This window comes from Macaca fascicularis, chromosome 14 (assembly GCF_037993035.2).
Source record: "Macaca fascicularis isolate 582-1 chromosome 14, T2T-MFA8v1.1".
NCBI classification, from domain to species: domain Eukaryota; kingdom Metazoa; phylum Chordata; class Mammalia; order Primates; family Cercopithecidae; genus Macaca; species Macaca fascicularis.
Window position 1 is genome coordinate 83,027,082 of NC_088388.1, and position 14,064 is coordinate 83,041,145.

General features: G+C 34.8%; 1 protein-coding gene across 40 annotated transcripts in view; it reads right to left on the reverse strand.

Annotated features, from left to right (window-relative positions):
• DLG2 (discs large MAGUK scaffold protein 2) overlaps positions 1–14,064 on the reverse strand; it is a 2,233,585-nt gene that overhangs the window by 589,564 nt on the left and 1,629,957 nt on the right. For all 40 annotated transcript variants that reach the window (XR_012423578.1, XM_045370161.3, XM_065528807.2 and 37 more), the window contains one exon: positions 12,491–12,660. Coding sequence is in view for 39 of the 40 variants with exons in the window: in XM_045370161.3 (XP_045226096.1) it covers positions 12,491–12,660 (170 nt within the window). In the remaining variant the exon portion in view is untranslated. The remainder of the gene's footprint in view (positions 1–12,490; positions 12,661–14,064) is intronic.

A 14,064-nucleotide genomic window follows, 5' to 3' on the forward strand; every position in this document is an offset into this window, starting at 1 on the left:
CCTTTCTGCTACAACTTCCTTCTTTTAGTCACAAGTTTTTAGGTGTATTGCATCAAGCTGTACTTCACTACTTCTTTTATCACTGTAGGCAAAATTTTCTAATGGTTTTGGTTGCTAATTTTCCCTAAGTTTTATTAATTTTTTAAGTTACCGAAGGAGAAAATAACCTGTTCTCATAATCTGGAAAACAGTTCTTTAGTAGTTTACACATTGTGTTTCATGAAAAACTTTCCCTAAAGACATTATTTTTATATTTATCTTTCCGTTATTTTTATAACCAGCCTTTCCTTATACCTGTGGTATTCGCTTTTATATCTATATGCGCTGGGTAACATATGCACTTGCCAAATTCCATCTTGTTTCTGATAATCCAATTTGTTTACCTTCACTCCCAAGTGAACAGCTACCACCAGGATTGGAAAACTTTCTCTCCAGAGTATTAAAGCAGAAACTGAAGCCTTGTTTAAAGTTTCCTAGAAAAAGCCTGGGCATATATTTATAGTATTGTCACATTTTACACACTATACTGTGACCACTATTTCCTTTGAGGGCACACCATGTTTCTATACTCAATTTTTAGTCTTGTCTTCAGAGCATGTTCAATTAATGCTTTGTTAAATATTAGTTTGGTGCAAAAGTAATTGTGTGCTTTTTGCTACTAAATATAATGAGTGAAAATATATGAGTGAATTTGTGTATTGAGAGAGATCAGAATATTTGACATCTTAGAATTCTTGCACATCAAAATTATTATAATTTTAAAAATTGCTACCACATTCAGTTGATTCAAATAAATGAAACTATGAAGAATAAAATTTTCATCTGACTCTACTACTACTAAATCTCAATGACTATTTTTAGGTCCCTGGGAAGTAACTATTGAACTCTTGCTTCATGTGACTAATGGCTTATACTGAACAAATTATATGTATATACCTTCTTTCACCACGATAAAGCACTGACTCTTCCAGAAATGTGTCTAGTTTGTTTCCTGTGTCATTTTTACTCTTCCTTTTTCTTAGCTGCTATGTTTTCAGCCTTGACTAATAATTCTCAACCTTGCCTAATATCAACCTTTATTTTGCAATTTTTCAATTTTCAGTGAACTCAGTGGGATCTCATAACTAGATAACCCATAGAATCGTCCATGTTTAAAAATGTTTAAGTTGGCATTCTTTACAGATATTAAAATAGATTTCATTTTATCTTTCCTAGTAAGTTTTCTTTTTGGGATAAAGCACCCAAAATATCTATCTACAATTGAGTTATGTTCGGAGACAAAGTCTATGTAGTACAGGATTTTGACTGACAGCTTAGTGGCATTAGGAGTCATGGTCCGTGAATAAAAAGTACCGCAAGTTTTAATGTATTGGATCTCAGTGTTCCATAGAAGGAGAAAAATTTAATGGACATTGGTCCATGAGTTGAGGAACCAAAATGGGTTTAGTCAGGGATAATGAAGAATTTAGCATGAAGTCAGTATCAGTCAGCAGAGGAGGACTGCCTTATTTCAGACTAGGTAAATACCAGTCTTCTAAGAAGAAAATTGGGAAAAAAGCCAAAACTTCTTTATTTATTCTCATTTCTTTAATTTAGCATTTACAACTTCCTGACCCAATATGTTTTTGAAATAAAATATTTATTGAGTGAATAGATGATTATTTTCTGCACATATTTCCTTTTAAAAAAGCAAACAAAAAGAACACTTAAAATTTAATTAGTTGCTGATACATACCTAATATCTCTAATGCTTATTTAAGTTAAGCAAGGATTTCCACTTAGGTCCTAGCTCCAAATCCCACACTCTTTTCATCAAATTGCTTTGCTGCTGGCCATAAATTTAAAGTTTTATAGTTGTATTTACCACAGCAACATTTTTTTTAAAGCTTACAAACAATTCCACGTAAGTAAATATATTTACCTTCAGTAAATATTCACGGCTCTTCACAGGGTTTGTTGTGTGAATGATGAAATTTTAAATGTTGAAAAACCTAAAGTACATTTAGTACGGTGCAATTATTTAAATCTGAAATTTTCATTGTAAAAATAATTTTGACTTCAAAATTCTGTTAAAAAATCATAGATCAGCTTTAAACAGTGAATAAGAAAACTGTGAAAAGAAACAGTGGCCATGTTATCCCCAACGGGCACATGAGAGGAGTGGCATCATTCATTAATTTCCATAAAGACTTAGCAAATGTAATCAAGTGATTAATTCTCTCATAATGTTGTATTATACAGAACAGTGGGAATTACAGTGGCAATATTTGTAGTTTATTCTTTCATGATAAATGATTTGCTACACAATCTCAGGAGAGAGGTTGTTTACAGACATCATTATGAATATTGACCAAATATTAGCTTAGAGAAAGAGCCTTCCAATTCACAAGCATATGTCTTATATACAGAAATAATCAGAAATTAACAATGTGCATGCACAAGAAATTCTACAGAAAAGTACCTGGGAACAAGGTGAATTTATCAAGTATGGTGTCCTTCATTTAATAATAATAGTAATAAAAAATTTGTTCGTTGGTGGACAGGAGAGTGGTAATTTAGCTACAATTTATTTCTAAGAAGACTGTTTCCCTGGTTTAACACAAACAGTTCACCACTTTCTTTCTTATTCCATATATTTTATTCCAATAGAAGGTTGCACTATATATATACTCAAGTAAATCTCCTTGTGCACCCCAGGGAACAATTGTGGTAATTCAAAAAGATTTAAAAAAATTACCACTAAAAAGAAAATGTAGTAGTGTTTTGAGACTTCATGCCAAATAGTTAAATTTGCTATTTGTGCTTACTGAACAAACCATTGTTCAGCATGGCCTTTCACCCAAAACAGGTCCACCTACCACTAGGAACTTGACCCCAGGACATGAACCTGAATAAAAAGTAAACTGTTTCCTGTATTCAGAGACGTTTTTGCACATGCATTAGAAAATGAATAAACACAGTAATTTACTCCATGGCAAGAAATAAGAAAAAGCATGATGTCCCCTGATACGTAAATGGTTGGGTGCCAGTAATCAAACCAGTTGTACAAGCTGTGTTTTTAGTTTCTACCAGTGATCTGGTAAGATGCTTGGTCATGAAAAGCTGAATTTCAGATAACTAAAAATGTTGCTAACCTAAACATCCCCAAGTTGTTATGGTTACAAGATAGAAAATCCAACTTGTTAAAGAAAAATCCAAACTATTGACAAAGCTATCCATGGACAGATCGGAGAAAAAAGAAGAATTTCAGTGCAGGCAGTCTCTGTACTAAGTGTGAAGAACAGTGCATTTTATTTTCAATTAAAATTTTAACTAATTCAGTGTTCATTGAGCACTTACATGCTCAATACTGACAGCTCTAGGCCTATCAATTAGCCAAATGACTAATTTCTGGAAATTTTCAGATGACTTCCTCACATCAAGACTGGATAGTTCACTTTCTGCCATTATTATGATGTTCCTATCGTCTTGATATCTTATCTGGTCTACTATAATAGGCTTCATTGCTGGTCCCTCCCTTCCATACCAACACATATCTTCTATACCAATCTTCCAAAAATTCAGAACTGTTCTTGATTCTCCCTTGATTAAAAAAAAAAAAAAAAAGACTCCAGTAGATTTTCAATGCCAGTAAGTAGCATTTTATGCACTCTATGATCTCTTTCTCCTCCAGCCACAACATTTGGTTTCAGTCTTCTCTTCTTTATTGTCCCTTTCACATATCTCCTGATGCAGGTGAGCTGCCCTGTGTACATTTGACATGTTGACATCAGAAAGAAAAAAAAAAAAACAGGAGCAGATGGAGGAGCAAGAACAGATCTGATAAAGGAAATGAGTATGATAAACAGAAAAGCTGGTAAAATTCATTTAAGTTAGATATTTAATAAATTCTCTGTCTATAATATCAGATGCAAGTCAAGTTGATATTTAAACAAGCTGGACACAATATTTGTCATATAAGCTATAAAATAAAAATAATAATTAAGAAATTGTTTTTTGATTAAGTGGATTGGTAAACAATGTGCCCCTAAATGCCTCCAATTTCTTGTACAGACAATTTCTGTAAGGAGTGAAAAAAGCTAAGGTGTCAAAACATAGACTTCACTCATAAGGACTCTTCACAGTTGTAAAATTGTCAGCTTCCATCTGAGCCATTCCTTTTTCCCTTGCCACACTGCTTTGATGGTTATGATCTATCTTGTGCTTCCCACGCATCTCTGCCCCAATTCCTCCATTTACGACCCAGAATTGGGTCACAGACAGGAGCTTGTACTTTCCTTTTAAGCGTCACTTAATGCTTCAAATTTAGTATTGGCCAGGGTAGATATCATTACATTAACAACTTAGGTCTTAGAATTAGCAGTTTCTTTATCTCCTTAATTTGGGTTGTTGATATCCATCCTTTTCGTGCCCTATGGGTTACTTGACCCGACAAAAGAATGAACAAAAAAGGAGGAAATAAAGCACATCAGAAGTTCTTAGAAATGAAAGATTGCTTCTGATGGGGTCAATTAGTGATAGCTTTGTGGAGAAGTTAACATTTAACTGGCCCTTGGGGGATGGATATGATGTCAGCAGATACTGGTCACAATAGTAAGAGAAGACATTCAAAGGTGGGACTGAAATGAACAAAGGCTTAGAGTCAGGAAAGTATGGCATATGTTTAAGAAATGGTACACAGGGCAGCTCACCTGCATCAGGAGATATGTGAAAGGGACAATAAAGAAGAGAAGACTGAAACCAAATGTTGTGGCTGGAGGAGAAAGAGATCATAGAGTGCATAAAATGCTACTTACTGGCATTGAAAATCTACTGGAGTCTTTTTTTTTTTTTTTTTTTTTTTTTAACCAAGGGCGAATCAAGAACAGTTCTGAATTTTTGGAAGATTGGTATAGAAGATATGTGTTGGTATGGAAGGGAGGGACCAGCAATGAAGCCTATTATAGTAGACCAGATAAGATATCAAGACGATAGGAACATCATAATAATGGCAGCACAGATTTTAAAGAGAGGATTAATTATGTTGTAAGTGGTTTCCAAAAGGTATGATGCCTGATTTAACAAAGCAGCAAAGAAGACAGAACCTAAAGGAAAAAAAAGACATCCAAGGCCTTTTACTGTGGGTGACTAAGACAATCACTTGTATAAATGGACATGTAAAAAGCAGGAGTAGGTCACATGGGTGAGGGACGAGTGAGGGAAACTGGTGCTAAGGAGACATCATAAGGCTAGGTTTTAATATACTTGGAGCTATTTCTGCACATGGCATATACTGATACGGATGCCCAAACTAGGAAAACCAAAGAAAAAAACCTAAACATATATGTGCATTTTCATAAAGCATAGAGTTATATGACACATCATAACTCAAACCTGTTAGAAACAAATTTATATAGAGCTAAAGAAAAAATATGGCTGTGCATAACATATATGTGCATATACACACAGCAGCAATACATTTCCATATATATGCATACATGCATGCATAAGCCAAATACATATTGGTTCTATCTGGAATTGCTAAAATATTAAAAACTTTTAATAAATAGTCAATTCATTAATTCAACAAATATTCTAGTGCTTTTAAAGGACCTCCCCCCAATTTTTTCAATGTATCCATCTGACAAAGGTCTAATGTCCAGAATCTACAAAGAACTTAAACAAATTTACAAGAAAAAAACAACCACATTAAAAAGTGGGCAAAGGACATGAACAGACTCTTCTCAAAAGAAGACATATATGCAGCCAACAAATGTATGAAAAAAAACTCAACATCACTGATCATCAGAGAAATGCAAATTAAAACCACGATGAGATACCATCTCACACCAGCCAGAATGGCTATTAAAACAAAGTAAAACAAAAACAAAAACAAAAACAAAACAATAAAAAACAAAAAACAACAGATGCTGGCAAGGTTGTGGAGAAAATGTAATGCTTTTACACTGTTGGTGGGAGTGTAAATTAGGTTAACCATTGTGGAAGACAGTGTGGAAATGGAATGCTTTTACATTGTTGGTGGGAACATAAATTAGTTTAGCCATTGTGGAAGACAGTCCTCAAAGACCTAAAGGTGGAAGTACCATTTGACTCAGCAGTCCCACTACTGGGTATATACCCAAAGAAATATAAATCATTCTATTATAAAGATACATGCAGGTGTCTGTTCATTGCAGCACTATTCACAATAGCAAAGACATGGAATGAACCTAAATGCCCATCAATGATAGACTGGATAAAGAAATGTGGTACATATATACCACGGAATACTACACAGCCATAAAAAAGGAATGAGATCATGTCCTTTGCAGGGACATGGATGGAACTGGAAGCCATTATCATCAGCAAACTAATGCAGGAACAGAAAACCAAACACAGCATGTTCCCACTTATACCTGGGAGCTGAGCAATGAGAATACACGGACACATGGAAGGAAACAACACACACTGGGGTCAACACACACATTGGAGGGAGAGCAGGAGGAAGGGAGAGCATCAGGTATTAGTAAGAATAGCTATTGGATGCTGGGCTTAATACCTAGGTGATGGGATGACCTGTGTAGCCAACCACCATGGCACACGTTTACCTATGTAACAAACCTGCACATCTTGCACATGTACCTCTGAATTTAAATTAAAAGTTGAAGAAAAAAAAAAAGAACCTCTCATAGTATTTTATATTAAATATTATATTAAATACAATCTAATCCTTTAATCCCTTGCATTAATGAGTTTTTTGCTGCTTTTCTTTATTTCTCTTTCTGCCAATTATGATAAGAGTAAAAATATTATGTGTTTATTAAGAATTTACAGTTCTTATCCTGAAAATAACTCTGTGAATTACATATTTAGAGTATAACCATTTTGCAGGTGAGGAAAGTGAGTCATAAAGTGGTTCATATATTTGTTCTAGGCTCACGGCTGCTTGAAGATATCCAGGAACTTCTTCATTACACATATGTCTTCTTTAATGACTGAATTATGAACATTATAAATGTTCATTGGTATAGTGACTTCTACAGTTTGTGCATTTCATAGTTACCATTTTTCCTACATAAAACATAAACTTACAATCTTTACTACATTCTCATTTTACACTGATATAGGGCTCTGTAATGGTAAAAAGCATATATCTATAGAGAAACCAAAACAGAGTTTAAAACCATTTAAAAAAATAATGGAGGAGAATTGCTAAAATTTGTCACTACCTAGATTTAATCACTCTTTCAGTTTTTATTAATGAGTAAGGTGGCTAAAATAAAGTCACAAGCAAGACTACCTTTATATATCAATTAATAAAACTGTGGCTTTCACATTTTTGGTTTTAGAACTTAGCCTTACGTCACCTATATGATTCCTAAGCAACAAGAGCATCTTAAAAGAAGTCATCTAATTTCTCCTATAGCTTCAGGCTTCTTTGACCCAGGCCATAGAAACAAACAATTTTGTACTTCTTTAATTATATATTAATAGCTCCTTGGAAGTTATAATTTAATGTGTTCTTGGGAAAGTCACTAGGAAGCCTTCTATAGTAAATCTATTTCCTGGAAACCCACATACACACTTTAGATTTTCTTCCTTTGCTCGATTTTTGGTTGCTTGGTAAGCCTAAATGGCTTTGCCTAGTAATTTCTTCCTACATATAATTACCTATTTTTTTCTCAATTGATTGCCCACATGCAGACACCCCAGGTGCTTGCAATGACCAAATCTATAACTGTGATGTTAGCAAAGTTTTTACCTATTTTGAGAAAAGACATTCTAAGTCAGAATGAGTATTACCCAAATATCCATTACTGAAATATATGGCTATAAAACACCATTCAGATGATTGATTCCATCTGAGTGTTGGGAAGATTAGCTCAGCTATAAAGACAAAGTCACATACATCAAAGGTTATCTCAAATTAGTAATTTTTGCAATAGATGGAATCAATACAGAGTATGAAATTGAAAAACTGTAAATTTAATTTGCTACAAATCACTGTTTCACGGAATGTCTTAATGTTTTACCTATAGCATAGAAAGGAATAAATCTGTTTATCCTCTGTTCTGTGTAAAAACAAACACAATCCCCAACCTAAAAACATTCTGGGTATTAATAAGCTATAAAATCTATAAAATAGATTTATTAAATGCATTAACTCTTTAAAATAGCTGAAGTAGCCATATTCATAATTTTTTATATTAAAGATTAATAAAAAGTAAAAAAGTCAATTTAAAAATATTTTCCCAAACCCAGATATTTCACACAATATAGTGAAAAATCAGTATATTAATTTGGCAGGGTTTTTAGACAGATTTTCTCCAGGTCTGCTTCCTTGAGATTTCCTCTTCAGATGCATCAGAGGTTCCCTCTCTCCGCAGAGATTCCTTCATAATCTTCCCCACCTCACAAATGGCACCCCACCTAAAAAACTGAACCTCATCCTTGAAACACCACCATCTATTTTACCAATAAAGGCATCAAGATGGCTCAAATCCATTCACCTTTTTCTCCTTCCTCCAAGCAACCCCTAACTGATCTCTGCTCTCACTTGTGCCCTCTTCAATTCATTTGCTTCATAGCAGTCAGAATGACCTTCTAAAAATTATATATTTTATCATGTGTCACTCATGCTTAAAATATCAGTAATTTCCCATTGCATTTCAATATAAACACAAATCTTCAAATATGGCCAACAAAGCTAAGTATGATCTGGCCCTTGCTCATCTTGGCTGTATCATTTCATGTAATTAATGTTCATATTATTAGACTCCTAGAAGTTATCAAGATCTTTTTCTACACTATAGCCATCATACTCACATGCCTCTACTTCCATCTGGGATGCTCTCTCCCACTCTTTACCTGGCTAAATGTCTATTTTAATTTATATTTCAAGGCTTAGCTTAAGTGGCATTTGCTGATAGAAGTCTCCTTTGACCCACTGTTTAATTGGTACCCCCTTAAAAATCTTTTAAATTTATTCCTAGTACTTTTCCCAATTTATATTACAGGCGTTTTCCCCACCAGGCTATAATCTCCTTGAGAGCAAGAACTATCTGAATTTTCTTTGTGAATCTCTATTGTCTGGATCTGTGCCAGGTACATAGTAAACAATACGTATTTGTTGAATAATTGAAGGACTACATTAATGTATATCTAGATAACTCTGTATTATATATACATAATTCAATCCAGTTAGCTCAGTTGGCTAGATTTTTGGTACTTACTATATTGTACCCATGTGCTCAAGGAAGGGCAGATAAAATGTGCACATGTCAAGTTTTTTTTTTTTTTCTTTTACTTTAAGTTCTGGGATACATGTACAGAATGTGCATGTTTGTTACATAGGTATACATGTACCATGGTGGTTTGCTGTGCCTATCAACCCGTCATCTAGGTTTTAAGCCCTGAATGCATTAAGTATTTGTCCTAATGCTCTCCCTCCCCTTCCCCCCAGCCTCCCAATAGGCCCTGGTGTGTGATGTTCCCTCCCTGTGTCCATGTGTTCTCATTGTTCAGCTCCCACGACCGAGACCATGTGGTGTTTGGTTTTCTGTTCCTGTGTTAGTTGGCTGAAAATTTTAGATTCTCTGGACCATTTTGTCTCCCCTAGTTATGATGAATCATATCTTCCACTTTGTTCCAATGAAATCATGGCTCAGGCTCCATCATAGAGCTGAGTTCATTTTGTCTTGCATTAAAGGTAGTTGACTTCACATGCATCTCTCCCATTTAAACTTTCTGAGGACAGAGACTACATCTCATTTATCTTCACTCCAGGGTGCATAAGAGTTTCTGTTGTATGAGTTAAACATTGGTAGGTATTCCCTTTACACATACTGTAATTCAAAAATGAAGAATTATAAGGTGCCAAGTGAAGTTAAGACCATGAGGTATCATCAGAGTTAGTGTAAAATCCAATTTTCTCTATTCAACTTACTCTGATTCAGCACTTGCTGTGTTTATGGTACTGGGAGAGGCATGAGGAATTTAAACAATGACTAAAATAGTTTTTCTGTAAATCAATAAGCTTTATATAGAGAAACAAATCCCCATCAGTGACCTCTGGACAGCAACAGTAGAAAGAAGTATGACTGACTCAGCATAACCCCAACAGGCCCAATTGACCTTTCGCAAGAACCTGCTTTTTAGGGATGTAAAGTTATTTCTAACAGTTATCTGGTTCTCCTCATCTCAGTAGACCAAGTTCACTTGTAACCCCATCTCCCATACATTGTATACTTTAATTGGGTTATTGCCTAGGTATACCCAGTTGATTGATGCTCACTTCTCCCCATTTCCCCACTCCAGGTCCCACAGCAATTACTGCCCTACTCCAGGCTCAAGGAAGAAAGCAGCTCAGACTGAAGTAAACCAGCTGCAGCCCTAGTGTCAAAAATAAAAATCTAAAATATGTGTTCTTGATAAAATTAAGTTTTAGTCATCTATAGCCTTTAAGTGCTCTGCTGAGCAGCTGGAGGTCAAACAGTTGCTCAGCTAGCAGGTCTATAAATGCATGATGTTACTTTGCTGAGTGGTTAAAATTAGTATTTGTCTTAGGGCTATGCTGAATAATTACAGTTAATTGAATTATAGAAATTATAGAAATATAATATATATTTTTAATAGAAATAATGTATATGGCCATTTTGTTTGGCTTTAAAGCTCCTTGCAATATGCTTTTAGTAAATGTGAGGGTTGAAATTCTTTCATACCACTAGAGACTGTGGTATGAAAATGCTTCACTTTTTTTCTTTGTTCCCAGATTTAGTTCTATGATTTTAATGCATTTGAATTTAACCCATGAGGAATCTCTGAATATTTTCATTACATTACCAAACAATTGTTACAAAGTTTAAAACCATACGTAGTAAATAATAGTACAGATAACATGCATATACAGCTAATTTTTGTTGGTCAGTTAGTTTGTGCCAGGTCTTATTCTAAATACTTTTTGTGAATCAACTAATCTAATCCTCACAACATATCTAGGAGCAAGTACTATTCTTATTTGCACTTTGTAGATGAGAAAATATGACCCAGAGAGGTTAAGCAATTTGCTCAAGGCCAAACAGCTAGTGAGCTGCAGAGCCAAGGTACTAATCTAGACACTTTGGGCTGTAAAGTCTGCATCTTAACCACCAGGCTCTATTGCTTACCATGTGCCAGCTATTGGTTAAATGCTTAATCCTCATAAACCCTATGGATTGATGCTACCATTGTGATCCCCATTTAATAATGAGGGAGTTGGCCCAACTAAGATGACTCTGCTAGCAAGTGGTTGAACCAGGCTTTTAAACTCAGTCCTGAGATCTTAAATACCACCCACTACTGCCTCCTAGAAGAGGTGGCAGGCTTATTTCTTCAATCTCAGATAGTATTAGAAATTAAATAGATTTTAAAGAAATGAGAAATGATTTACTCAAAGAGTACGGTGATTATCTGGTCATAATCATTTAAAATATTCAAATAATGTTAAGCTAATTATTAAATTTTTCCCAAAATATTAAATACTATTAAGTTACTACTTAATGTCATCATTCTGAAGAACAGAGCTCAAAGGATTATTCTTACAAATTAGTATGGGCCAGGTACAGTGGCTCCCACCTGTAATCTCAGCACTTTGGGAGGCCAAAGCAGGATTACTTATGGCCAGGAGTTTAAGACCAGCCTGGGCTACAAAACGAGGCTCTGTCTCTACCAATAATAATAATACTAATAATAATAATAATAACCACATGCACTAGTGCATGCCTGTAGTCCCAGCTATTTGGGAGGCTGAGATGGGAGGATCACTTGAGCCCAGGAGCTTGAGGCTTCAGTGAGTCATGATCCTGCCACTGCACTCTAGCCTGGGCAACAGAGTGTGACCCTACCTCAAAACAAAACAAAACAAAACAAAAACCAAACAAACAAAAATTAGTGTGGTAATTCATCTGTTGATGCAACTCCACAGAGTATCTATAATAATCTCAAGAGATACATGTACATTTCAAAAAAAAAAAAAATAAATTTTAACTTATTTTGGCTATTGCAAGCATAAAATGTCATGTAACATTGGGTACAACACACAAGAATATAATCAAACTTTAAACATATCACAACAACATTATTAAAAAATTGTTATATTAGTATAGATTATTTTAATTATTTTATTACTATTTTGCTAAATGATTTACCATTTGTATCTGAAAAATTAGTATTAATATGCTAGCCAAGTTATCATCATCCAGTAAGATTCAGTATTTATAGAAAAATATAGATGACTGTTATTATTTTTGTTTATAAAGATGTTTCTACATAAATCTATCCTTTCTTTCTTATCTGAGTTCATATTTAGAGTACTGGTTTCCTTTACCCTTTGTAACCACTATTATAGCATTTTAAATCTCTTGGTAAGCCCTGAATGTCAGAGGTTAAAGAGTTCATCATACGAGTATTGTGGCATAAACTTTAGCCAGATGGTTTGCCAATAGTATCTGTGAGTCATTTATATTTGTATTACCTTTAGGGCCTTTGAACAGTTTGATTTCCACAACGGTCTCCAAAATAGGTCGTCTTCTACGCACATACAGCCGAACGATAGACCCCGCTTCCTTGAGGGCTTCCACCGCTTTACTGTGGGAAACCTCTGACACATCAACCTCATTCACCCGCAAGATACAATCGTTGACCCTGCAAGGAAGGAAAAGAGTCAAGATTCAGAAGTGGCTAGCAGGATTTCTTAAATAATATTATTATGTTTATCTGACCTTAAGAAGTGGGAAAGTAAAGAATCTAAGAAATGTTAAAATATTTACATTTGGAAGGATGCTTCAAATGAAGGAAATCTAAAAAATGTTAAACTCCTCAAGCCTCTTAGCCTTCTTCCCAGCCACTTTTTATTATACTACTGGTCAGGTCCCATCCTAAACTCCAGTCCACTTTGACTGGGACTGCTTCACATATGGCATAGTTAGAAGGGCATATATTTTAAGACCTCTGTAAGTTATCATTATTTTAATTGGTTTGACTGAAAGTCACAATTTGAGTGGTTCTCAGAACTTATTACTATGACCTATATAGATATAACAAATATAACTATATAGACATAACAAATATAACTACAGACTAATTTTCTCAAATTTTTAACTTACTCGTTATAAAAGTAATAAGTAATCATTTTCAAACACCTGAAAAATATAAAAATGTAGAGAGAAGAAAAAATATACTTGACTCAATCATCTAAAATAAACCTATTAGGTCGGGTGCGGTGGCTCACGCCTGTAATCCCAGCACTTTGGGAGGCCAAGGTGGTTGGATCACCTGAGGTCAGGGGTTCAAGACCAGCCCAGTCTGACCAATATGGTGAAACCCCATCTCTACTAAAAATATAAAAATTAGCTGGACATGGTGGCGTGTGCCTGTAGTTCCAGCTACTTGGGAGGCTGAGAAAGGAGAATTGCTTGAATCGGGGGTGCAGCTTGCAGTGAGCCAAGATCACGCCATTATACTCCAGCCTGGGAGACAAAGCGAGACTCCATCTCAAAAAAAGAAAATAATAATAATAATAATAATAATAATAATAAATTTAATTTAATTTAATTTAATAAACCTGTTAGCTTTCTGGCAAATTATCTTCCAGTGTTTCCTCACCCTCCTCTCCACCTCAATTCATCTTATAATGTTATAAATACTGAAGTTCAGATTTACAAAGTTCAAGGAGAACCTCAGACAATCCTATTCCTAGGTGCTTACTTTGAAAACTAAGAACCGCAACAAATTCTACATCAAACTTCCCTCTTTTTTTTTTTCATTTTCACATGGAAAGGAATAATTTGACATTTCCATAAACCATTCCAGGTAATTTAAAGTTATGTGGCCATCAACTCCAGATATATTTTATTTTCATGATAATAATTAGTGATAACATTAATAATGGTTAAGAGCACAGGGCTTGAGACTACAAAAATTTCTTTCCTTCACTCTGCATATCCATTCTAGTGTCCCCAATCTCAGATCACCACGTTGCTCAGAGTCAAAAATGAGAGGCCTCCCTTGCTTGATGCTTCTTTTCCCCCACCACCACAAAGTCAGTTC